Source organism: Paroedura picta, chromosome 3 (assembly GCF_049243985.1).
Source record: "Paroedura picta isolate Pp20150507F chromosome 3, Ppicta_v3.0, whole genome shotgun sequence".
NCBI classification, from domain to species: Eukaryota; Metazoa; Chordata; class Lepidosauria; order Squamata; family Gekkonidae; genus Paroedura; species Paroedura picta.
Window position 1 is genome coordinate 44,479,826 of NC_135371.1, and position 26,608 is coordinate 44,506,433.

At 42.1% G+C, this 26,608-nt stretch overlaps 1 protein-coding gene across 3 annotated transcripts in view; it reads left to right on the forward strand.

The window, feature by feature from the left end:
• ARHGEF3 (Rho guanine nucleotide exchange factor 3) overlaps window positions 1-26,608 on the forward strand; it is a 133,397-nt gene that overhangs the window by 10,491 nt on the left and 96,298 nt on the right. For 2 of the 3 annotated variants that reach the window (XM_077325504.1, XM_077325505.1), the window contains exons 2-3: window positions 2,151-2,244; window positions 25,633-25,699. In XM_077325504.1, the coding sequence (XP_077181619.1) occupies window positions 2,151-2,244; window positions 25,633-25,699 (161 nt within the window). Of the gene's footprint in view, window positions 1-2,150; window positions 2,245-25,632; window positions 25,700-26,608 lie in introns of those variants that run through there. The other variant, XM_077325507.1, reaches the window with a different exon arrangement.

Sequence of the window (26,608 nt, forward strand, 5' to 3'; positions counted from 1 at the left end):
GTGTTATGTATATTTAAGGCTGCAGAGGGTTTTGTTTTTTATTTACTGGGGGTGCCTGAGTTGAGACCAGGCTTTACTAACACAAACAATAATCACCTCCTTGATGCTTTGGCATTACAGCTTGGCAGCAATTATATCCAATAATGGTGTCTTATAAATTTCCACCTTATTTAAAAGCCTTGTATTATGGTAGTTTGCCTTTGCATTGTTAAAACTTAATGATCAAAGCCCTCTCTATTGCAGAATATAATGCTTGCCAATGTTAACTCATTGCTAAAACATTATCTCTGAATGCTGCTTTTCAGCACTGGTGCTTGTACTTAGCATAGCCTTGGGCGTAATACTGCTGCTAACACCAACTGTCCTGGCAGGCATTCAAGAGATATAAACAAAAGGTAAATTGTGTTGGTGCTGTACCAGGGGAAGGGACTAATTGACAAGAGAAAGTCTAAAATGTTGTTCAGTTTACTTAATCATCAATATAAAAACCTTGTTTCTCATTTTCTTTCTTTCAGTTCAGATACTCCATGGAAATATACTTCCGTCCAACTATTTCAATTGTGAGAAAAATCAGTGTGCATGTAGATTCAGTTTGGATGTTTTAAAAAGTTGTCTTTCACTAGGATCATTGTTTTATGTACTGAGTCAGTTTTTTCCTATGCATAGCTGATAGGCTTCTGCTGGGTTGAAATTAGGAAGGCTAGAGCAATATCACAGTACATTTGACAAAACTTATAATGGCTAAGCCTCTGCACTTTTGTTGTGACTTGTTAAAAGCAAATAGCACTTAGATTTGTAACATGCCTGCACCCAGGCAGGCTTCAGGGTCTGCAGAAAATACTTTAAGTGACCTAATATATGCCAAACTGCTGGAGAATGAAGGAGAAAGGTGTGTGTGTGTCAGTTTTGCTTTATATCAGTGGTCCCCAACCCTTGGCGCCGGGCCGCGGCTCCTTCTTCCCTCCCCCCCCGAAGCGAGAAGCTTGCCAGGCCGCGAGCAAATCGGCTGCCAAAGCGGCCGATTAGCTTGCGGCCCGGCAAGCTTCTCGCTTCGGGGGAGGGGGGGAATGAAGTTTGCCGAGCCACAAGCTAATCGGCCGCTTTAGCAGCCGATTGGCTGGCAGCCCGGAGGGGGACCCGCAGCCTCCAGCATGGTGGCGGCGCAAACGCGCTTGTGCGGACTGCCGCAAACGCGCGTTTGCGCCCCTGCCGGGCGCAAACGCGCGTGCACAGCAGTCCGCACATGCGCGCTTGCGCTGGGGCTGCCGTGCAGGCCCCCGGCCCGCCCTCTCCCCAGACTCTGAAGCAGCGGTCCGCAGCGGGCGCAAGCTTGCGGACCGCTGCTATATATGACACATAAATGTGGATCTCTTGACAGCGAAACAATTTTTCTTTTTTGCATAGAAGAGGGTAATATGAATTACTTGGCAATGCATTAACATTTGTAGAAGTGTAGAAATGTTTGTTGTTGTTATCCGTTCAGTCGTGTCCAACCCTCGGCGATTCTATAGGAAAGTCTCCGCCATGTGCCCCTGTCTCTGACTGCTTCTTTTAGTTGGTTCATGGTCATCCCTGTGTCAGCTTTGATCGTATCAAGCCAGTGGAACCTTTGGCGAACACATTTCCTTTTGTCGCTGACCATGCTGAGCATTAATGTTTTTTCTAGCGAGTTTGATCACATGATGTGTCCAAAGTAAGTGGGCCTTGGCCGTAATATCTTCCCTTCTAATGACATAGTTGGTTTGCTCCTCTCTAAAACTGTCTTGTTGATAACTTTGGCTGTCCATGGTATTCGCAGAATTCGTCTCCACCATAATTCAAAAGCATCTATTCTCCTCCTGTCTTCCTTCTTCAGGGTCCAGCTTTTGCATCCATAGATTGTTATGTGGAAGACAACAGCGTTGACTAGCCAGCACTTTTTATTACGGCTGATATCCTTACTCTTTCATATTCATTTCATGCCTAATATTGCGTTCCGGCCCAGTGTTATTCGCTGTTTGATTTCATGGCTGCATCCCACTTGAATTGATCACAGAGCCAAGAAAGATGAAATCATCAATACATTCAATGTTCTCATTGTTCTCATTTTTTTTAAAGAAATGTTTATATCTTTAAAAAAACAACTTACCACAAGTTTTTATTTTCTTTAGGAGAAATGAACACTAGCAGCCCAGGAATCCTCATAAACAACTCTACAGTGATAACCAGTTGTGCTGAAAGAGAGATGGAGGAGAACATAACATGGTAAGGCAGTTTCTCTAGTACATGTTACAAGCTTCATGAGAGAAATCATTACGAATGCGATAAATGGAAATTGTAGCTTTTGTATGAACAAAGCATGTTGAAGCTGAAAAATAATGGTAAAAAAACTTGATTTGAATCCAGTAGCACCTTTAAGACCAGCAAGTTTTCCAGGGTATTTTTGAGCTTTGATTTTTGAAACCATACCATGAAAATCTTGCTAAGCTTTAAGGACTCACATCTTGTTCTTCTACTACAGTGTGACCATTGATGCCTCACTAACATTCGAGGCACAGGTCAAACAAGTAGCTGGCCAGACATTTTTCCATCTTTCCATCCAGGCTCGGCTACTAGCATCCTATCTTTCCTCCGAACACTCAGCCGCAGTGATCCATGCGATGGTCACCTCCAGATTAGATTTCTGTAACTCGCTCTACACTGGCCTGCCTCTGGGCTTGATCCGGAAACTGCAACTGGCCCAAAATGCGGCTGCTAGGGTCCTCACAGCTACACCTTGCAGGGCACATATCCAGCCAGTGCTGAGGCAGCTGCATTGGCTACCGGTTATCTTCTGGATCAGGTTCAAGGTTTTGGTTCTGACTTTCAAGGCCATCCTTGGTCTGGACCCAGTGTACATGAGGGACCGCCTATCGCCCTATGCCCCCTTAAGCTCTGCGGGGGGCTAACCTATTGGTCATTCCCAGTCCCAAGGAAGCTTGCCTGGCCTTGACCAGGGTCAGGGCCTTTTTGGTCCTGGCCCCAACATGGTGGAATGAGCTCCCGGAAGAGCTGCGGGCCCTGCGGGAATTGTCATCATTCTGCAGGGCCTGCAAGATGGAGCTCTTCCGCCAGGCTTTTGGTTGAGGCCGGGCAGCAAGAAGATCTAGCCCCCCTCACAAATGTGACGGTTGTGTCTGTCATCTGCCCCCTCCCTTTCCCTTCTTAGAGGGGTTGTGGAATTGGGTTAGTTATATTGAATCTTGCCGCCATTCTTGTCTTAACTTTTATAATTAATTGTATTACGTTTTATTGTGCTTTTATTGTTTATGGGGATTGGTTTTATGTGACCCGCCTCGAGCCTCCGGGGGGAGGCGGGATATAAATTAAATAATGATGATGATGATGATGATGATGATAATACAGACCAGCACAGCTACCTGCCTGAAACTATATTCCTTGTAAAAGCCATACAACTTCAATTGATGTTGTTAAAATTATAAGTTGCTTTAGGATGCTTAGGGCTAATCCTGCGTTGAGCAGGGGGTTGGACTAGATGGCCTGTATGGCCCCTTCCAGCTCTATGATTCTATGATTCTATGATTCTATGTGTGAAAATTAACTCATTAATTAATTTTAGCTCTGCCAACCTTTATTTGAGTAAATTGTATTCTTTTGTTGATTAAATGTGTAGAAATAGGTCTCAAACAGGCAGTTCGTCATCTAGCTAGCACCAGAGTGCAGCTTTGAAACACTCAGGGAATGGAGATGCAATGTCTTATGTGCTTCAGAGTGGAGCCCTGTCCTGTGTGCTTTTTCCTCTAAGCTCCCCCAGTAAGTGGAGAAGAATGTCCTGCATGCTTTCTGCTGCAAGCCTAGGCTACCTCCACCTGTTTTCTTATCACAGATTTGGCCACAAGGACAAACAGGGGAATATAGAATAGAATGCGCCTCCCCTTCCTTGCGTCCTTAAGGGTCTACTGCCCTTGCCTTATTACTGTTTAGCTATATGATTTGTCTCTTAGGATATTTTATAATATCCTTACAAATATGAAATGTCTACAGTCCTATATCCCACAGGTGGGTCTTGTCTCATTGTTTAAAAATATGTATTATGTACTAATAATTTTTAAACTTTTGTACCTGCCGGAACTAAAACAATTCTGCAGGCCTGCAAAAAGGAGCTCTTCCACCAGACTTTCAGTCGAGACAAGTGAACCAACCACCAATCATACCCCAGTGGCCTTTCCTACCACCAACTGCACCTGCAAAAAAAGAACCGAACCCCACAGTGCAGTAAAAATATGATTTCCATTGTCGAACATTAAATTGTAAGCTATTCCTATTGTCATATATTCAAATCAGGTTGTTATCATATTGTACTGTACTATGAAAATTCCAGGGTAAACTGCCCTGAGCCGTAAGGAAGGGTTGTATATAAGTATAAACAAACAAACAAATATATTATGTCCTGCCAATTACTCTGTGAAAGAACTTGGGTTCCACTCTGATTGAAAGTCCACTTTTTCAGGGAAGGATATTTATGTTTATAGGTGTTCTGTTGTTGGTACTAGTAAAATGACATGGATGATTTGTGGCATGTACTTCTGGAAGGAGATGACACATTGTTTTTGCTGGTGGATGTATAGTGATCTCATTAATCTAATCTAAAGAGTCCAAGTAAGGCCTGGAAACCTGACAACTGTCTGGCTTCCAAGTCTGCTGGTTGGGAGCAGACCATATAACTTCCAATTACAAGCTATCAAAAGTACTCCGGAAAAAAACTCTGCTTGGAGCCTTGGAAGTCTTTGCAAGGTTATGCTGTATACTCAGTAAGACTGTTTATTGTACAAGGCTTTTTTGCACACTGATTTCTAGTCCGTTGTGTTATATCCATATATTGTGCTACCCCATTTTTGGTTCCTTGCTGTCAGAATTGAAAAGATGCTTGCAGGTTCAAGGTGGTTAGGGACACCTGATTTATTGCATATTGTTGAGTGAAAAGAGACCAAACAATTTTAGCTCCACACTGTAAAGGTCAGTATATTCCAGGCATCTTGGAAGAATAGCATGGTAATTCCATGCTGCATTAATTTTGCTCATTCTTGGCTGATTTCAAAAATGGCGTTGAGGCTCCTGATTGGCCCTGTGGCATCTGTGCTGTGTCATCCCTCATTATCTGTCATTATGTTTAATATGTACATGAAACTGCTGGGAGAAATTGTTAGGGAATTTTGAGTGAGGTGTCACCAATATGTTGATGCCACCATACTTTTCCTTAAGCGCTGAGTGAGATGGATCAGTGGAATTTCTGAACAGGTGCCTGGAGAAGGTAATGAGATGGATGAGGCCAATAAACTGAAGCTCACTCTAGAAGCAGACTGGGGGTGGTATTGATCAATGACAACACTGATTGAGGTCTGAGGACAATAAAATCAGAGTCCAGTAGCACCTTTAAGACCAACAAAGATGTATTCAAGGCATGAGCTTTCAAGTGCAAGCACTCTTCTTGAATAAATCTTTGTTGGTCTTAAAGGTGCTATTGGACTCTGATTTTATTGTGCTACTTCAGACCAACACGGCTACTCATTTGAGGTCTGAGGAGTTGGCTTGTCTTGGAAGCACCTGGAATCCCCTGGAAAGATTAGGTTCATTCTGGGGGATGTTGCTGGATATTGGCTTCTGTTGGAGGTTCAGATCTCAGTGACACATAGCACATTTTATCAGCTTTGGCTAAAAGGCCAGCTGCACAACAGTGTGATCTGGACACCATGATCTGTGTTGTTATTACATCCATCTTAGATTACTGGAATGTCCTCTTTGGAAAACTTATCATTTTAACTGTTTTTACTGTCTGCTTGCTGGAGATCTGTTTATAAATATTTTAATGCTGTTTGTAATGGCTTGTTTTATTTTTATACTTAATGTTTTTTTTTTTAAAAAAAACGTCTAAGCTGTCCTGGAGTAGGATGCTAGAAGGTGATATAAACATTTTTTGAATGGATGAAATATAAAAATAGTTGCTAAATCTAATAGGACTAATTAAGAAGCATTATTTCTGTCAATTTGAAGGCAGATGTTGTCCAGCAAAACAACTGATGGTGTCTTTGTGCCATAGCCAGGCAGAAGCCAGATGGAAAAGCATCAAGGGCAGATGAGTCATCCAAAAGACCCTGGAGTTGCTCTGCTACCACATGTTTAGTTACTTTCCTTGTAAAAGAAAGATTAGAAACAAACCAGTGACTGATCAGAGTCCTTTTATCCACTAAAAGTTTCTTTGTACAAATCACTGCCTCTTTTTATGAGATTCCTCCATCAAAAAAATCCTTATAATCTTACTCTACCACAATGCAAGACTGAAGTCTTACCAACAATTTCATAGTCCAGGAAAAAGCAATTCTTACCCCAAACACATACAATTTCCCTAGGGATGTTGGAGGAGGGAGTAGAATGGGAGAGGAGAAAACCTTGATCTTGTATAGATTATCAGATTTAACTGCTCTCTCTTTTTGTTATTTCTTCTGACTTTGTTTCTTGATAGCCATTGGCTGGCACATCCGCATGATAGACCATTTGTCCATCAAGGTTAGTATTGTCTAATCAGACCTGCTGTGGCTCTTCAGAGTCTCAGATTGAGGTTTTTCATATACTGCCTGATGGAGATGTTGAGAATTGAACCCGGGATCTTCTGCATGACAAGCAGATGATCTACCTCAGAGTCTTCCTGCACAGGCTAAAACCAAAGGTCAAGAGCTCTTGGGCTTGTGTCCCAAGTAACCCTTCCCTGTGGAAATTGTAGCTGGAAAAGATGCAGACAGGATGATTGATGAAAAAATCTGCTTGGCTCAGATGCTTTCAGCTTCTCCAGGCAAGCTGTGTCTTTAGTATCAGTTGTTTTCCTGAAGGTCAAACTACATTGGATGTTCATGGGATGTTCCTATTGTTTAAATATAAGTACACACTGGAGTGAGGGCAAGTTAAGATCAAGGCTGAAAGAGATTTAGTTTTTCTGTTATGATATTGGAGCAAGTCAAGAAGACAAGAAGGAGCAATTTGGAGGCTGGAGAAATGATTTGATCCACAGAGCTACTCTGGAGCTTGTGGCTGCCATTACTGAATCTCTAATACTGTTTAGGCTCTCCTAATGTCTAGTTTTGTCCTAGATATACTCTGAGACTAACACCAAGTGAGAAGACAGATAAGCAGAATGTAGCCCTCCCCAATAATGTCACTTGATTTAGTAATGACACAATTTTTGGTTTTCCATATTCTTCCATACTGAGAGCCAGTGTGGTGCAGGAGGAGCCAACTTGGTGTAGTGGTTAAGAGTGGTGACCTCTAATATGGAGAAGCAGGTTTGATTCTCCACTCCTCCATATGCAGCCAGCTGGGTGACCTTGGGCCAGTCACCATTCTCTCAGAGCTCTCTTAGCCTCACCTACCTACCTTCACACAGGGAAGGGAAGACAATTGTAAATTGCTTTGAGATTCCTTTGGGTAGTAAAAAGCAGGGTACAATAAACCAGCTCTTCAGCTTCTGAGAAATTGCCATAAATGTCCAATGAGAGTTAAAGTTAAAGAAAACCAGTGTTGTATAGTGGTTAAGGTGCTGGATTAGGCTCTGAAAAACCTGGGTTCCATCTGTCTCACTCTACATGAAGCTTTCTGGGTTGACTACAGTTCCATTGTCTACTACGGTTCCATATTACTGTTTTACTGATATCTATTGTTTGCTATTACTCTTATTCATAGCCACAGTTTTTCTGTATTGTTCCTGTTCTGGTAAGTTCTATGTAAACCACCCTGAGCCTCAGGGGAGGGTGGTATATAAATGTTAAATAAATAAATAATCAAGATGAAATAGGAAAAGAAGTATAATGTATGTCAACCTGAGGCCCTTGATGGAGGATGGGGTAAAGATGTGATAGATGACAACAATCCCAGCAGTAGGCTTTCTTAAACATGGAGTACTCAACACAAAGATTCTGTTTCCAGCAGTCCCCTATTGGCATATGCAGTGTTTTCACCAGTTTTTAGTGCTGATAATGTCTTGGTGCTGAATTGAGCATACAGAGACATCAGTGAACATATAAGAACCTCTCATTTATATAAAATGTGATATGGTGCCTGAGAGGTTCTTATATGCTCACTGATCAAGGGTTACATTTAAAACACTGCATTCATTCACCACTCCTGTAATTTGTAAGTCTTTTTGCAGTGTTTTACTGTGCGGCTTTTTGGATGGTGTTTAGTCATAAAATGTTCTGATCAGTTATATTCCAGTTCAGTTGCACCTTAGAGGCCATCAAGATTTTCAGGGTATGAGTTTTCTGGAGTCATTGCTTCTTTGTCAAGGCAAAAATTTCATTAAGTTAACATGCCACAGGTATATAAAGATTTGTAAATCATTACTTTCTGTCACAGGTTATTTGAACATCACTGAATTATAAGTTAACAATTAAAAACTGCTGCTCTTGATGATATAGGACCCATATGCTTGAAGGACCATCTAACCCCATATGTATCTACCTCACCACTCATCAGATAAGGTCGACCCGGTGGTTTCTTTTGAATGTGCCTTCTGCTCAGCAGGATTTTCTTGAGGGCTAGTCTCCCACTTTTTTTTAAAAAAAAGCTTTCATAAGATCATAGAATAATAGAGTTGGAAGGGACCATATGGGTCATCTAGTCCAATGCCCTTCACTATGCAGGACATTCACATCCCTATCACTCATCTACTGTAACCTGCCATCCCTTTGCCTTCACAGAATCAGTCTCTCCGTCAGATGGCTATCTAGCCTCTGTTTAAAAATTTCCAAAGATGGAGAACCCACCACCTCCCGAGGAAGCCTGTTCCACTGAGAAACCGCTCTAACTGTCAGGAACTTCTTCCAGATGTTTAGATAGAATTTCTTTTAGATGTTTAGATGGAATTTTGGTTTGGTACTTTTTAACATATTTATTAATGATCTAGATGAGGGGGTGGAGGGATTGCTCATTAAGTTTGCTGATGACATCAAATTGGAAGGACTGGCAAATACTCCAGAAGATAGAGACAGAGTTCAACGAGATCTGAACACAATGGAAAAATGGGCAAATGAGAACAAGATGCAATTTAATAAAGATAAGTGTAAAGTTCTACATCTGGGTCAGAAAAACGAAAAGCATGCCTACTGGATGGGGGATACGCTTCTAAGTAACACTGTGTGTGAACGAGACCTTGGGGTACTTGTGAATTGTAAGCTAAACATGAGCAGGCAGTGTGATGCAGTGGTAAAAAAGGTGAATGCCATTTTGGGCTGTAACAGGGACATCACATCAAAATCACAAGATGTCATAGTCCCATTGTATACGGCACTGGTCAGACCACACCTGGAGTACTGTGTGCAGTTCTGGAGGCCTCACTTCAAGAAGGACGTGAATAAAATTGAAAGGGTACAGAGGAAAGCGACGAGAATGATCTGGGGCCAAGGGACCAAGCCCTATGAAGATAGGTTGAGGGACTTGGGAATGTTCAGCCTGGAGAAATGGAGGTTGAGAGGGGACATGATAGCCCTCTTTAAGTATTTGAAAGGTTGTCACTTAGAGGAGAGCAGGATGCTGTTTCCGTTGGCTGCAGAGGAAAGGACGCACAGTAATAGGTTTAAACCACAAGTACAATGATATAGGCTAGATATCAGGAAAATATTTTTCACAGTCAGAGTAGTTCAGTAGTGGAATAGGCTGCCTAAGGAGGTGGTGAGCTCTCCCTCACTGGCAGTCTTCAAGCAAAGGTTGGATACACACTTTTCTTGGATGCTTTAGGATGTTTTGGGCTGATCCTGCGTTGAGCAGGGGGTTGGACTAGATGGCCTGTATGGCCCCTTCCAACTAAATGAATCTATGATTCTATTATTCTAATTAATTTCATCCCTCTGGTCTGTCCCTCTGGAGGAAGAGAGAACAATTCCTTAAGAAGCATAAAAGGTAAAGGTATCCCCTGTGCAAGCACCAAGTCATGTCTGACCCTTGGGGTGACGCCCTCTAGCGTTTTCATGGCAGACTCAATACGTGGTGGTTTGCCAGTGCCTTCTCCAGTCATTACCGTTTACCCCCTCCCCCCCCCGCAGCAAACTGGGTACTCATTTTACCGACCTCGGAAGGATGGAAGGCTGAGTCCACCTTGAGCCGGCTGCTGGGATTGAACTCCCAGCTTCATGGGCAGAGGATCAGACAGTATGTCTGCTGCTTTACCACTCTGCGCCACAAGAGGCTCTTTAAGAAGCATACTAAACTTCTTTTTGATTACATTCTGCAAACAATGTAAAGCTAGTATAGACTTTCAGGTACCATAAATATTGTGATGGTTTAAAGTTCTCTTTGGGCACATTCCACATTATAATAATGAGGTTTTGTTGTACCAAATGAAATGATCCATCTCTCCCCCCTCCTCCAGGCTTCTCCTCATTTTCACAAGAATGTCCCTGGCTTGTTTTATTTTCAAGATTTATATCTTGCCTTTGGGCCCAATCAAGGCTACCCCTTGTCTGTACACTTGAAGGTGATTCTTACATGCTACAATTGGTCAAGTGAATGGAAATTTAATGGCCTGATCCCCATGGTTTTAATTTTTGCATATCATACCTGCACACTGTAGTAATAAATAGTCTAGTTGTGGAAGTTTTTAGGTGAACTCATGTTAACTGTGCAGTTCAACAGCAACAGTAGTAAGATTAACAGACAATGTATGTAAATGAGAGAGAGTGAAATGTGCAGCTGCAGTTGTTAACCTAGCACAGATTGTTGTTCAGCCAAAGGAGGTTGGAAAACCTTGAAAACTTGAGATATACTGGTTTGGCAGCTATCAGTGTTTTTAAGTTCAGAGGGAAACTAATCTCTTGGCATTTCAGTGGCATGGGAGCTCTTTGAATTAATTTACATAGAATGAAGCAACTCGGAGGATGTGCCCAGACAGCTGAGAGAATTTAGTTGATGATAGTGCATGCCAAGTACTATTGCTTTTATTTTGGGTGGGTAGAATTTTTACCTTTCAGTTAATTGACTTTTGCCAAATGAATTGAACTTTTGAACTCTGATTAGTTTCATCTAGTGTGTCAATAGCAGTAAACCAAATAAATAGTCAGCATAAGAGTAGGAAGATCCTAGAAAAGATGCAAATAAAATAAGAACATGGATGAAACCAAAAATGAGTAGCATGTGATGTATAACTACCTTGTTGTGGGGAGAGGAATGGGAAGGCGACTGTAAGCCGCTTTGAGCCTCCTTCAGGTAGGGAAAAGCGGCATATAAGAACCAACTCTTCTTCTTCTTCTTCTTCTACCTGAGAACGGGTCTCCTACCACTTCTCTTGAGCAGAGTTTGAAGACTTTCTTCAGTAGAAGAGGTACTTGATTTGGAGGGAGATCCTTATGGTGGTGGGAGTGCCTCCAGTAGAAGGCAGGATATGTTTGTTTTAATAGCTCTTCGTTTTAATAGCTTTCCGCTTCTCTTTCCTTAGTACAGGTTGCTGTTGATCTTGTGAGTGGGCATGCTCATAACCAGGGATGCTTATCAACTGCTGTGATCTGAGTGATTTGTTTGTTTATATTAATGTTATGTTCGTCTTTCTCACTAAGGTTAAAGGTGGATCACCTCACATAATTCAGATACAGGCAACAGGATGGGGCATCCCGCAGTTTTTCTGCATTCACATTTTCCTCACATGAACATTCTGTTGCTTTGGTTAAAAAAAAAAATAGTATCAAAACCTGTTTTAAAAACAGGCTCTAGAAAGTGGCAGTGGCCGGGAGGGCTCCTGTACAGCGGGGCATCCCACAAAGCGAGCTGGGCCACCTGGGCCAGCGTGATGCCACAGAGTGCAGCGACTATCCTCCCTTGCTCTCCAGAGGGTGGGAGGGTTCCCACAGAGCGGGGCGATGCAGCCAGTGAACCGGGCTATCAGGGTGGTGCAGTGGAGTGTGGCTGGCTGTCCTCCCCCACTCTTCAGCAGGCAGGAGGCTTGGGAACACAGCGGGCCAGCCACAAGAGCTGGGCTGCCAGAGCTGCTGCTGTGCCCATGGTGGAGCATGGCCAGCCAGCTGGCCAGCCAGCCTCCTCACTCTCTTTCTGTTGGCCCTTCCCTCTCCCTGCCAAGTGCCTGGAAGGAGGATGAGGATGGGGGTGGGGAAGACCCACAATTGGCCCTCCATATGAGAGCTTCTTGTGGCGCAGAGTTGTAAGGCAGCAGACATGCAGTCAGAAAGCTCTGCCCATGAGGCTGGGAGTACAATCCCAGCAGCTGGCTCAAGGTTGACTCAGCCTTCCATCCTTCTGAGGTCGGTAAAATGAGTACCCAGCTTGCTGGGGGGTAAACGGTAATGACTGGGGAAGGCACTGGCAAACCACCACGTATTGAGTCTGCCAAGAAAACACTAGAGGGCGTCACCCCAAGGGTCAGACATGACCCGGTGCTTGCACAGGGGATACCTTTACCTTTATGGGAGTGCCCTCTTCCTACTGAGTGTATGTTTCCCCCTGTGACCAATTGGGGCGGGTTTTATCTGGTGTGGCATCTGTAGAGCTACAGATCTACAGGGACATAAATTGGTGTTATATCAAACTGGCCACTAGAGCGAGCCAAACAAGTATAGAACAGACTCTCTTCACAAAGCAATGGAGAAAATGGAAGAAAATGAAATGCAGAAAAGCCCCAGGAAACAATGCAATAGGATTTTAATTGCAGAAATCTGAAACAGAACTGAAACAAACTGATAATGAAGTTTTATTACTTAAACATATTAAACAATGCAGAAATTATATACCCTGGGAGCAAACTTAAAGTTCATAGTAGAACAGTCCACATTTCCTATCCTGTTATAATTTAATTTTCTGTACCATATTACATTACAGCTTCATTATAGTATCTGTGCAGCAAAGCTCTCCTGAACAACTTGCAGAAAGCCCAGAAGAATGGGAGCCTTCCTAACATCTCCAGGCAGTCCATACCATAAGGTGAAGGTCACAGTAGATAATGGAAGTAATACACATGCACCTCCTAGCTCCTAATATTAACTGCAGTGTTCAGTACCAGCTAGCGTCTTCCAACTAATGATGAGGGAAGACAATTTTTGCAGTCTGGGCTGCATGTTACTGTGACATGGATCCAGGTGGCCAGATTTGCTGTGTCAGGGTAGGGCCCGTCCTGCAGGTAGACTGAATTGAAAGTAAGCTGTTTTGCAGCTGCTCCAGCTTCTCCAGCACAATGTTGGATTCATTATAATCTCAAGGCTTTTAATGAAGCAAAGGCCAGCTGAGCTCCATCATAATTGTGAAATAGCTTTCAAGATGCCTGCCTCCCAAACAGCAACAGTTCTGTGTTGTATAGGTCCTGTTTCAACTTATTTGTTTTCAGCAATTTGACGACAGCAGTCAGGCAGTAGCACATGACCTCTACCACTTTCCCAGGAGATTTTGATAGACAGATGTAAAGCTAGGTACCATTTACATATTGATGACATCAGATTCTGAAGCTGTAAATAATTTGCTGTAGTGAGTTTACATTGAGATTGGATAACATGAAAGATATAAAATTGTGCCCTCTAGAACCTCACAGGACAGGTCCTACACTGAAGATAGCTCATTTGTATTGGCAACCCTATACATCCAGTACATGAGGAATGATTTAAACCAGTCCAAGAATATCCTCTGATATCTGCTTCTGCCTCCAAACTGTATCAAAGGCTGCATATGGATCCAGTAGGAGCAGCACAGAAGTATGGCCTTTATCTACACTCAGGCAAGGTCAACTGCTAAAGCCACCAGACAGTCTGGCCTGGAACCAGCATTAAAAGGTCCAGAGTGCATGTTATCGAACAAGACCTGAAGTTGGTTTGCTTTTGCACTCTCAGTTGCTTTGCCTAGAAAGAACAGAGTAGAGCCTGGGTGAAAACTGGCTGTAGGAGGAAAGCAGGGCTGGTGTGCAGTTTGGGAGAACCCTGTCTGTCTGTCTCTCCCTCCATTGCAGCAGGGGCAGCTCCCTCTGTGTGTCTCTCCCTCCGTGGCAGCAGGAGCCATAGCAGGTAATTGGGGCTCGTGCTTAGGAGGGAAGGAGGGCTGGTCAGCAGCTTGGGGCAGCTCTCACTGTGTCTCTCTCTGTCTCCCTCACAGCAGGAGTGATAGCAAAGAATGAGGAGTCGTGTTCAGTCTGGCAGGGCTCTGTGTGTCTCTATCTTTGGTGCGTCTGAGAGGAACGTGGCTAGCATCCAGAGAGGGATGGTGGGAGCTGTAGGGGCAGGGCCAAAGGGTGCAGCCAGCAATGATTGGCCCTATTCCAACCTGGACAGCCGGACCCATTCCACCCCCCAGGCTTTTTCACAAATATATAGAGGAACCATGGATAAGGATAGGCCAAGTCTGTGCATGGACCATTTTTACCTGGTTGATATTGACAGGATTCTTGAATCTGTGGAGACTACTACTCCCTTGTCAGTCCTGGCTGCTAAAATTACATAGTACAAATTGATAAGCCCTTAATCAGTCGTTAACTAACTTCCCTTGATCACTCCAGAAGCAGAAGATGACTGCATTCATCAGTCATCATCCCCAGACATCAGAACAGAGCGGGTAGAAGGCAACATAACCTGGTAGAGTTAGGTGGGACAAATGCACCATGTTATTTTCTTCCAGCTATGTCTCAGTTATGCAAGCCAGGGCAGTTTCCTTGTTCTGTAGTATCTCAGTTATGCATGCAGTTTTGGGCTTTACCAATCTGAAAGACATGGAAGGAACCATGGCCCTTATATCATCAACTCCTGGGATGTAATATCATCAACTTCTGGGATGTAATATCATCAACTCCTGGTTGTGGGGGGGAACGGGGAGAAGGACGTGTGGCCCCCGCTGCCTGCTGCTGAGGCTTTTGCGGCCAGCCCGGGGGTGGATGACCCCCAGTTTATAGCACAAACTTTATTTAAACAACTTTCCTTAACATTTTTTTTGAATCAGCATTTTACTATGGAGGCAGCATGGAATGACTTTCTGAATTTGATCAGAGTCCAGTAGCACCTTTAAGACCAACAAAGATTTAATCAAAGCGTGAGCTTTCAAGTGCAAGCACCCTTCGTCAGACTATGATCTTCTTACATGACAGGGAATATATAGCAAAAATCAGTTCACTATTATATTCCCTGTCATGTAAGATCATAGTCTGACGAAGGGTGCTTGCACTCGAAAGCTCACGCCTTGAATAAAATCTTTGTTGGTCTTAAAGGTGCTACCGGACATTGATTTTATTGTGCTACTTCAGACCAACACGGCTACTTACAGTATTTGAATCTTTCTAAATTTGGTTTGGGTTATAGAAATTTGGACCCAGAAATAGAATAGATAATAGGATAGAAAACTATCCTACAAATGTTTTTTATGAAGTAGTGATTTAGATAATGGTTCAAACGATTATATATTAGTATTGAAAACTGTATATCATATTAGATAGTTCAGTGTTTGTTTTATAAAACTCAAGCAGTTTTCTGGGGAGGCAACATGTACATTATCTAAATTAATACTATTTTAAAAAATCTTGTTTCTTTGGTATTAGAATTGTGGAGAAACTCAGTGCATGAAATGAGCTTCCTATTAGCATTTCAGATTCTGAGCAATTAATGCCTTTGTCAAATGTGTGTACTGTTAATTATTTACTCACTATTGAAAAGGCGTAACAAAACCACCTCTATCTTTCTTCCTCAAGTCCTCTTACTATAACAGACTACTTGAAAACAAAACAGCCCCACTCTTCTAAAATCTGGTTTCAAAGGTACTTTACTTGAATTTCAAAATAATTTCAGATTGCCACTTAAGTAGTTGAAGGATCCAGTGTTAAATTATTCCACCAAGGAAGGCTGGGGCTGCTATCCAGAGGAAGGCAATGGCAAACAACTTCTGTTCATCTCTTTCCTTAAACACTATGTGAATGGGGTCACTTTGAGTTGCTAGGAACTCAACAGCATGTTCTTCTGTGATTCTTGGGGCTTATAATGCTAACATACTGACTACATTGTCTTTGCGACTTCTGGATGCTAGGATGGGGCAGCAAACTGATATATTTCACAAATCTCCAAAAGATTAACCTCAAGCTTTCTGTTCTTAACACTTTAATGATGTAATTTAAACATATACCTAGCTCAGCACATCTGTAAAACAAATAGATTTCAGTTGTTACAAAGATGTCAGCTGCATGAGGACTGACATCCCAAGAATTAGTCACTTAAAGGAAATAGGAAAAAATTCCACAAAGCTGAGGTTACGTATGGAGAAGATGAGTCACATAGCATAGCAGTTGTAGTGCATGCCCAGAAATGAATATTATGCTTCCAGTGGTGGCAGTCAAAAAAGTGATCACAGTCTCCTGTATATCAGAAAAAAATGAGCTTTTAACAATAGAACAGAGCTCCAGGAGGCAAATATACATGGAAAGAACTTGTTTAATGTTCAGTGACTGCTCAGTCTTGCATGGAAAAAGAGTTGTTGCTGGAAGACAAGGTTTGTAGAAATAATTGCATTTGCTTTTTATGGTGTCGAATGCCACCATAATTTCACCAGTTTGTGCTGGTCTGGTACATTATCATCATCAGTATACAGGTGGAGGCTATTGTTGGTACTCATACCAATTGCTTCCTTGGTGTTCAGAAATCATAATTTTTAAATCATTTTGAGCAGTTTAGAGGGGTGGGGAGTACTGAGGTTTAGCTTCCTGCAAACCACTTCTTTAAAGGCCGATGTAACTACCTGAGAATGGTTTTTGTGGATAAGCTTGCATGCTGGAAACTATGGCACAGCATGCCTTGGATCCGAAGAACCATGCAATTAGTTCCATGTGCACAATGGCAGCATTCCACATCATAAGGCAGACTCCTATTAAAACTGAGTTGAGTTTTAAAAGCAGTGTGTCACATGGCATGAAGGCCTGGTGTTGAAAGAAGGGAAGAAACCAATGCATCCCAGTAGGCATATCCAGACCTTTGACAATGCATAACGTATCTTCTTGTCTCCTGGCTCGTACCATGGTCTTCCTACTGCCTCTTTCCTGCTTAGCCATTATGCAACGGTAAAGGAAGTACAATTCTTACTAGGTCATCAAATCAGTACAATGCATTCAGATAGTACATGTAGCTGTGATTAAGATAAAATGTACACAAACTCACCTTGTCAGACTTGTGTGTATCCTCTCTCTTCCCTTCCTGCACTAAGATTTATGGTTGAACATTAATCCCGATTATCCATGATTTACAAAAGCAGATGCTTGAATTAATGTGTGAACTCCCACTCCCCAAGATTTAATCTAAGATTGTATTTCCTCCCACTGGCAACAGATGAGGTGGTGGACAATAGGAACCAAGGACAAGACTAGAGTGATTAATCTCATTCAGTTTTTGTATGGTGTAGTCTCTGATGCCATCTAGTGCACTGTAATATTGTTGTCATCATGAGGATTTAACACCACTGAACAGAAGGGGGCTGTATTTGCTAAGATTTGTTGTTGCTATGTTGCTTTTCTTCCTAATTTGTAAACTACAACCCCAAAGGTACAACAATGCATCATAAATACTTATGTTTTTGATTTTTTTAAAAATATGCTGGAAATATTTTTGTTGATTTATTGTTTTCATCAATTATTTGTTCCATTGTGGATGTTAAAGTTTTTCTGTAAATTTGTGAAGAATATTTGTTCTTGGATTCTCACTCTGTAAGTTATACATTGTCCTAACATGTTCAAAGTACTATGAAAATGGCATTTTAAAAACTAGGAAAGTAGATATGTTTTTTGGTTGTATGACTGAATGTGCCTATTGTCAAAATTGGGTGTGTTAGAACTTAATGCTAATGAGCCCCTCAATAAATCTTATACAATCCCTCATCTGTAACAGCAGGCTCGCTGTTATATAATAAAACACGCTAAGGGCTAAGTGGGTGGAGGTTGGGCATGGCCTGTCAGAGGCAGGGCCCAATCGGGACGCCAAAGTTCTGACAGGGCCCGCCCACCCAGCTCAGTCAGGGGCAATCTGGAGACGTCACTACCAGTCTGCCCCTGACCACCGCAGGGAGAGGATGTTGGTAGGGCTGCTGAGGGGGATGAGAACAGAGGCTTGGACAGGGTGCGCCAGCCCTTTTCACCCCAAGGCTGTCCTGTCACATCCAACTGTAACTAGCCTCACTTTGCCTCAGAACAATGACAGAGCGGCAGGAGGCGGGTGAGTGCTCTCCCTACCCCCTCCCTTCAGGCCTGCTGTGAAGAAGCCTCTGACAGCCCCTGACTGAGGGGAGGGAGGTATTTCTGAGAGCAACGCTGGGGAGTCTGAGGGCATTCCTTTTGAGGGTGGGGAGCTTTCCCCTTCTGACAAACAGTTGGCTGACAGGGAGGCCACAGAAAACCCCCTTCTCACTTAAAATACTGCTCTGGCTGGCCTAGCTGTTAGAGGTTAGACATAGCTAAGGCATGTTTATTTCTTCTTCGCAACTCTGCAGATTTGATGAAACTGGATGTTGTTGCGGAGGTTCTTTTGTCCCCTGTTTAATCTGCACCACAACCCTGTCCAAAGTAGCCCTTTCTGCCTGGGGAGCTGATCTTTATACTCTGCAGGTGAGCGTAATTCTAGGAGCTCCCCAGGCTCCACCTGGAGGTTACCTACCCCTGGGTTGGAAATATTCCTGGAGGTTTCGAGGTGGAACTTCAAAATCGTATAATGCCTCAGAGTGGTGCGGGTGTGTCCCTCCTGGGTTATGGGCTATGACCAACAATTGTTTGTATTCTGGGGCACAGACAGACAGACCAGCATCAGTCCTGTGAGTCTGGAAAGTGCAGGAAGATCTAAATAAAAAAATATTTACAGCCTGAAACTAAATAGTAAACAAGTAAATGGCTGGAGAGACATGGGAATTGAAGTGACTTTTTTCAAGCTTGGCCTGGCAAATAAAAAAACAGTATAAAAAACCTTACTAAGGTCATGATTGCTGTGCACAGAGAGACCGCTTCTTAGGGTTGCCAGCTTCCATGTGAGGCTCTCTACCCCACCTCCCTCACAGGGAGTCTGCTATGGGGCGAGGAAGGGAAGACGACTGAAAATTGCTTTGAGACACCTGAGGCCTGCTGGGTGACTGCAGCCCATTCCCAGTTCTCTCAGACCTCTCACAGCCCCACATCCATTACAGGTTGTCTATTGTGGGGAGACGAAGGGAAAAGGTGTTTGTAAACTGCTTTGAGACTCCTTTGGGTTGTAAACAACAAGGTACAAAAATCCAGTTCTTTTTCTTTTAAGGAGCAACCATGAAAGAAGTATTGGAACCATTGCCACATTTATCCTCAAGTTTACAACTAGCTATTACAACTGATTTAACCAAGTGGCAGAGATTAGATCACCTGGAGAAAATTCTTCCTTTATTTGTTTATTTTATTTATATATTCGGCCTTGTTAGGACTCCCCCCCCTCCCACAAATATCCAGGTATTTCCAAATGCAGAGCTGGCAGCCCTATTTACAACACACGGAGTGTGCTGTGTTTCATGTTCCAGTGGCTGAAAAGGACAATTAATGACTCAAAATCCCTTCCATCTTCACTTGTTTAGATGAACTTATCATTGTCATTTTGCAGGATGATATAGAATCCCAACTTAAAATTAAATTACCATAACAAGTTACTTGAGATATCTTGGTCATCTGTCAATGAAGCTTGCCTCCTGTGTTTAAAAACGCACTCTTAGTAGACTTGCCTATTAGTGGCTCATTTCATATAACTAAAAGTATAGTGGGTAAATTATACTGGAGAAGTTTAAGCCTTTTATTAGCATGGTTGAAAAATTCCACAAAGCTTTCTATGGCTGCAGATTTACAAGAAAAATATAGAAGTTTCATTGTAGTCTGTGTTTCCAAGATAAGCAGAATCAAAAGAGCTTCTTAATATGTATGCCAACATGTGTTTCTGTCACTTTGATAATAGTAGCTAAAATGAAATGAATGTGAAATCACGTAGAGGGAGTTTATATTTGGTTCTTTGTTTTTTTTTATCCATCTACCTCCACATTGATATTCCATGTTTATTTTACTTGTAATTCATAACTCAGATTAAGAAGTCAAACCATTGTCCTTCTTAGTATATTTTTTTCTGAAACTAGGAGAACTTCTCATAAACAAGACCACATGACTTGAGCACTCTGCCCCTAAGCCAAAATCCTTTTAAAATTTAGGATTTTGGAAAATAAATTATATTTAAAAAGCAAACAATTATCCAGTTTCCTCCTTAGTCTTGATTTTATATATGTAGTATCAGCTTTAAAGTATCAATAAGTTCAGATAACTCTTCTGTGCTCATACCCTGCCACAAATTTTGTTAGTCTTTAAAGTGCATCTGGACTCTAAGTTATAAATGATGTACCTTACATTGGTAAATCAATAGAAATAGTATTAATGCATAGTGTCATGAACCCCAATTTCAATTAAGTGTTATATATATTTCATTTCCCTCCAAAATCTCCCCCTCAGGGGGAACCTCCCCATTATTTTGTGGTTTCAGAGTTTCTGGAAATTTTACATCTCTAGGCATAGCTTGAGTGATTGTTGGGCAGCAGCTACCAAGTTCTTGAATTGTGTGTGTACTTCCATTTGGTGTACTTGCATTAGAGTTAACTGAGTTGGTAAGTGATTGCCTTCTGTGTGAGCCCACCTGTATCCCTTTTCAGAGGCTATTTCTCCGGCTATGAAAAGCCCTCTTCTAACATAACACGTGGTGTCTGTCTTGATGGCAAAATGGCGCTCTTCCACCAGACATTTGAATTAGATCCAGCATTGTACCTCCAACATCTATATGGACCCCTTGCTAGCCCACACTTCCTAACCCAGATTGCTTGCCCCCATTCTGAGCAAGGTCATACAGAAGAACATCACAAACGGTGTGCCTGGTTAATTAAGATATGCTTCCAGGACAAAGTGATTATATATAGTAGTAATAATAGAAGAAGAAGAGTTGGTTCTTATATGCCACTTCTCTCTCAAGGAGTCTTAGTGGCTTACAATTGTCTTCCTTTTTCTCTCCCTACAAAAGACACCCTGTGAGGTGGGTGAGGCTGAGAGAGCCCTGATATCACTGCTCGATCAGCTTTATCAGTGCTGTGGCAAGCCCAAGGTCACCCAGCTGGCTGCATGTGGGGGAGCAGGGAATCAAACCTGGATTGCCAGATCAGAAGTTGGCGCTCCTAACCACTACACCAAGCTGTATCAGGAAATGATATAATACATTTTAGTATGAAATTCTGTTTTATATGAGTCTGAATTTGATCTGTTTTATTCATTGTCATAAGCCACCCCAGAACCACTCCGGAGAGGGGTGGCCTAAAAAAATAATAATCACACTAATAAATAAATAATACATTTCAATGCTAGTAAAAATTGTTGTTTTATTTCCCCAAGCTTTTGCTAGTGTTAAAATCTGATGGATTTTATTGCTTTGAAGCTATTAACTGAATTATTTTGAATTACCTGAATTAACTTTTTGGTGTGACCCTCCCACCCAATGTGACCTCTTTCAAACACAGAGGTACAGATAGGTTGCAGTCGCTGGTCTACCATCCATCTTGTCACTGTTTCTTGTTCCAAATATCTGGACCCTTTTAAACCCCAGAGCTCCACTCACCTTCCCAGAAAGACTGCCAGACAGTTACAGATTGAGAGGAAATAATTACAATCTCCATCTACAAGTTTTCATTTCTTGGCAGACTTTCCTCAGACAGCTCTCAAAAGCTAATCTTGTACTTTTATAAGATACAGTTGACCTGGAGTGACTGTCTAGATTTTATTCACAGTACAAAATCTTATTATCTTACAGAGAGGTTAATTTGTCATTTCACAATCCCAAATGCACCCGATTGTTCTCCAGAAAACACTTTTGAAAGCCAAGATTATTCATATTTCAGGTAATCATGTTATAGAAATGCAAGTTTGTGCTTGTTTTTAAACAAGTAGTTTGTTTTTTATGAATAATGCCAGGATTATTTAGGGAAGTCTAATATTTGAATTAGCTAGACTTTATTTATATCAAAGTTATTGCAAAATGTCAGGAATGTAATAGATGAATAGGAGCCTGGATAAATTAGCAATGGGTTTGGTTCAAACTGCCACCGTCAAGAGTACATATGGGGACGATTTCAGCTATGCAAGCAGCTCCAAGTGACTGTAAAGGGAATCTGAAAAAGACACCCTGGTTGTTTTTTGCAAGTAGAACTGTTACCTGCATTGTTATCTGCCTGAATTGTTATCTGCATTATATTTTATTATCTATAAATTTTATTAGGAAATATGTTCAAGTGTACAATCATTATCATACACATATGTTATGGAAGTTCCTATTAAAATTTTAAAAATCTTTCTCTTTTACTAATTTCTCTTTTTCTCATTTTAAATGAGAAACATGTGGGATAGTTTTTCCCCAAAAAATTAAAAAAAGAATTTTCAGATCATGAATATGAGGCTTTGAGGCATGGTAACTTGTAATATAAATATAAAAGGAGTAGGAAATGAGAGTGGTATTATTGTGGGGTCTGCTATAGACCACCAAGCCAGTCAGAGGAATTGAATGAGATACTGCTAGACCAAATTACACAGTTTTCAAAAAGGGGGGAAACAGTGGTCATGGGTGACTAAAATTACCCAGTTATCTGTTGGAGGACCAACTCTGCTAAAAATACAAACTCTGTTAAATTCTTAATTCGTCTTGCCGACAGCTTCATTTCCCAGAATGTATAAGTTCTATTATGAATTTTTTAAAAGTTAAATTACAAGAAACAAAGAGGAGGTGTTAATGGACAGTTCTCACACTGGAGGGAAATAAGCAGTGGGGTCCCACAAGGAGCCTGCATTATTTTAATTTATTCATCAATGTTCTGGAATTAGGGTTGAGTAGTGTAGTGCCCAAGTTTGCAGATGACATCAAATTATTCAGGATGATGATGGTGATGATGATGATGATGAAAAGGTGGACTGTGAAGAGCTCCAAGATGCAAACTGGGCAAGTGGGCAAATGAAGTTCAGTGTTGATAAGTGTAAAGTAATGCACATTTGGCCAAAAAAATCCCAACTTCAGGTATTGGCTAATGGGGCATGAACTTGCTGAGCTGGAGAAAGTACAGAGGAGGGCAACCTAAATGATTAGGGAGTTGGAGCACCTTCCCTTTGAAGAGACAACTAAGCAGGGACTGATAGAGGTTTATACAGTTATGCATCGGATGGAGAGAGTTAACACAGAGAAATGTTTCTCCCTCTCTCAAAATACTAGAACTTGAAGGCATCCAATGAAACTGATGGGGAGCTGGTTCAGGATGGACAAAAGGAAATACTGCCAGAGGATGTAGGGATGGCCACATGAATAAACAGCTTTAAAAGAGGATTAGATAGATTCATGGAAGATATGTCTATTCATGGCTACTACCCATGATGACTGAGAGCAACCTCCATATTCAGAGACACTAATCATCTGATCCCAGAGCCAGGAGGCAATATCAGGGAAGGTATTGGGAGGTGGGCTGATATGGTCATATTATATATATAAAAACTCCCACCCATTTGGGAAACCGTTTAAGGGCAGTCAGGAAACCCCAAGGTTTCATGAAACCCTGGTTGAGAGAGCCTGTACTGTTGGCAGCAGTACAAATAATTTTGCTTCTTGAAATACCCTTGCTGCATGATAACCTGGTGTGTAGGTGTTTTAATTACATCAATTACCTTTAAATTGGTTTGTACTTTTGGATACCTACATGCAATTTTAATGAGTTGTGGTTAAAATGTCCTTCCTCAAAGTCTGAGGTAGTTCTTGATTAACCTACAGTTTTTTCTATGTGAGTATAATATATGAATACCCTAGGATAATGGTTCTTAAGGCAAGAAGATTAGATTAGATTAGAAGAACTATAATGAGTAATAGTAATATGCTGTAGTAAACTGGTTTAATGTTAAAGCATGCTCCTCCTCCTAGGCTGCACAGCCTTAAGAATATTCACCTTAAATCTAAAGAAACGTGTCTCCTACTGTCATGGCAGTTTTCTTAATCTGTTAAAGTTTTCCTGTGAGTGCTATGTACCGGCAAGATCAACAACTGCCCATATACATGCTCTTCACCTTGTGCAATGGCTTGTCTGAAGAGGTCAAGAAGGCACCCATGCTTCTGTCCTACCACAAACTATGTAAAACAGAATTGTTCAGGAGGCCATTTCTATAAGGGTAATAGGGTATACTATAGCAGACTGATTCAGGAAGGAGCTTTGTTGCCTATAGGATACATTATCTGTTTTATTCATGTGTTATTGCATTATTTTCTACTGATATAATACTTTTTCTGCATTGGATCTGCATTCTATAATGTGTTTAATATTTCTGTAATCATAGTCCTAGTGCATTGCTTATTAGATGTCTCATCCTATTGGTCACATCAATTTATCCTGTATAATCCACCTTGAGCATCAATGATAAAATGAGACTATAAATACAATAATACTGGGCAATCCCTTGCCAGAAGACACTGTATTTGTACAAAATTAAAGCATAACTTGCTAATGATTTTTCATATTGGTAATTTTAATTACTGTAGAACAGTGGTCCCCAACCCACGGGCTGCGGCCCGATGCCGGGCCGCGAAGGCCTTGGCGCCAGGCCGCGGCTCCTTCTTCCCTCCCCCCCCGAAGCGAGAAGCTCACCAGGCCGCGAGCAAATTGGCCGCCAAAGCGGCCGATTAGCTTGCGGCCTGGCGAGCTTCTTGTTTCAGGAGGGGGGGGAAGAGAAGCTTGTCGAGCTGCAAGCTAATCGGCCGCTTTGGCCGCTTTGGCGGCTGATTTGCTCGCGGCCGGGAGGGGGAGCCGCGGCCACCGACATGGCGGCGGCACAAACGCGCGTGCGTGGCTGTCCACGCATGCGGGTTTGCGCTGGGGCTGCTGCGTGCGCGGGCCCCCGGGCTGCCCTCTCCCCCCACTCCGGAGCAGCGGTCCACAGTAGCCGAAAGGTTGCGGACCGCTGCTGTAGAAGACTTCCCAAGGTTTTTTTTTTGTTCTTCAGAGTCTTGCTAGGCTAACTTACGCAAGCATCTCAGCAGCACCATCTAGAGTCTGTTTTGAAAGCTTTTGGTGGCCACCAGTTCAGAAAACAAGGGGTGATGGCTTTTCTGTTCTGACTTTCAATTGAAGCTAAATTTTATCATAGTGGATAGAAAATTTGTTCAGGAGTCTTTATTTTAAAATGTATTACATTTATATACTGCCCTCCCCTAAGGCTCAAGGTGGTTCACATAAAAGGTAAACAAGAAGAGTACATTAAACTCAGTGATTATAATGAATGAAAGGCAACAATGACAATAATAACAATAAACAGAGAAGATAACATTCTAACAATCTAACAGACCCATGGCTGGTCAGTTCAGTCATATGGGTTCAAGGGAGGGAGGTTCGGGGTTCCAGTAGATGCTGTTTCTCTTCGATTGTCCTCAACCAAATGCCTGGTGGAGGAGCTCCCTTTTGCAAGCCCTGCAGAACTGTTTTTGTAGACAAGAAATGTAAGATGTTTTGTGTAAGCATAAGCACATGCTCGTGAGCACTCCTCTATTTTTCCAACATTGATAAGGAAAATCTGACTAAAGAACAATTAAAAAGTGCTCTTGTTTTATCTTTCAGGTCTCAGCAGCCTCAACAAAACAACTTTTCCCTGTTTCCTTCCACCAAAGGCTGGAATTTCAAAGGGGTAAGGTTTTTGCTTTTTTCCCTAGGGGATTTGTGTGAGGATTTTTCTTCTAGTGCACACACTCTTATTTCCACCTACTTCAGTGAAATTTTCAATTATAACTAACGTAATGTTCTGAAGTCATATTTTAGAAACTCATACCTTTCTCTTTCTAAAGATGCAACTTTAGAAACAATTGTTCAATTACGAAAGCTAAGTAATCATTAATCAATGTGTTCAGGGATTTGCCTTGTTGAACTGTGTTGCCCAAAGATGATTAAAACTGAAATGTTAATGCTAAGTAGCCTTTTACTTATTTTATATCTTCCATTTAAGTGGCTAATTATTTTTTACTATTTGCTAATTACACAAGCATCATTTCCTTTTCTAGTTTAAGATGGATAGAGAGTAAATCAAGAATCTCTCAGAACAAGAACTGTGATGTTAGCTTCTTGAGAACAGCAGAACAATTGTTAGAAATTAAATATTTGTGAAGCTTTGCTAAAAGCCCGTGCATGGTTTTTAAATTGCAGATTGTAGTCACATCATTGTATATCGCACCATTGAGCTATAACAATAATGCACAACTGGATTGGTTGTCCTTACAAGAGAAGCCAATTGTGACTGATGGCTACAATGTGATGAAAGCAGAATATCCAGTGATATGTTTGGCCCTAGCCTGGTGGAGCGCTCTTCTTGGAGAGATCAGGGCGGGTGGCGGGTGGGTGGCGGAATGTGTGGGTGGGTTTTTGTGTGTCGGGAAGCGGTGGTGGGTCGGGAAGGGGTCTGGGGAGGGTTTGGGGGGTTAGCAGGTGGCGGCTGGGCGTGGCAGTGTGTGCATGGGGGGTCTTTGTGTCATCGGCAGCCACAGCGGGGCGGGAATGGGGCTGGGGATGGAGGGGGGGGTAGGAGGACTTACCCGTTAGGGTG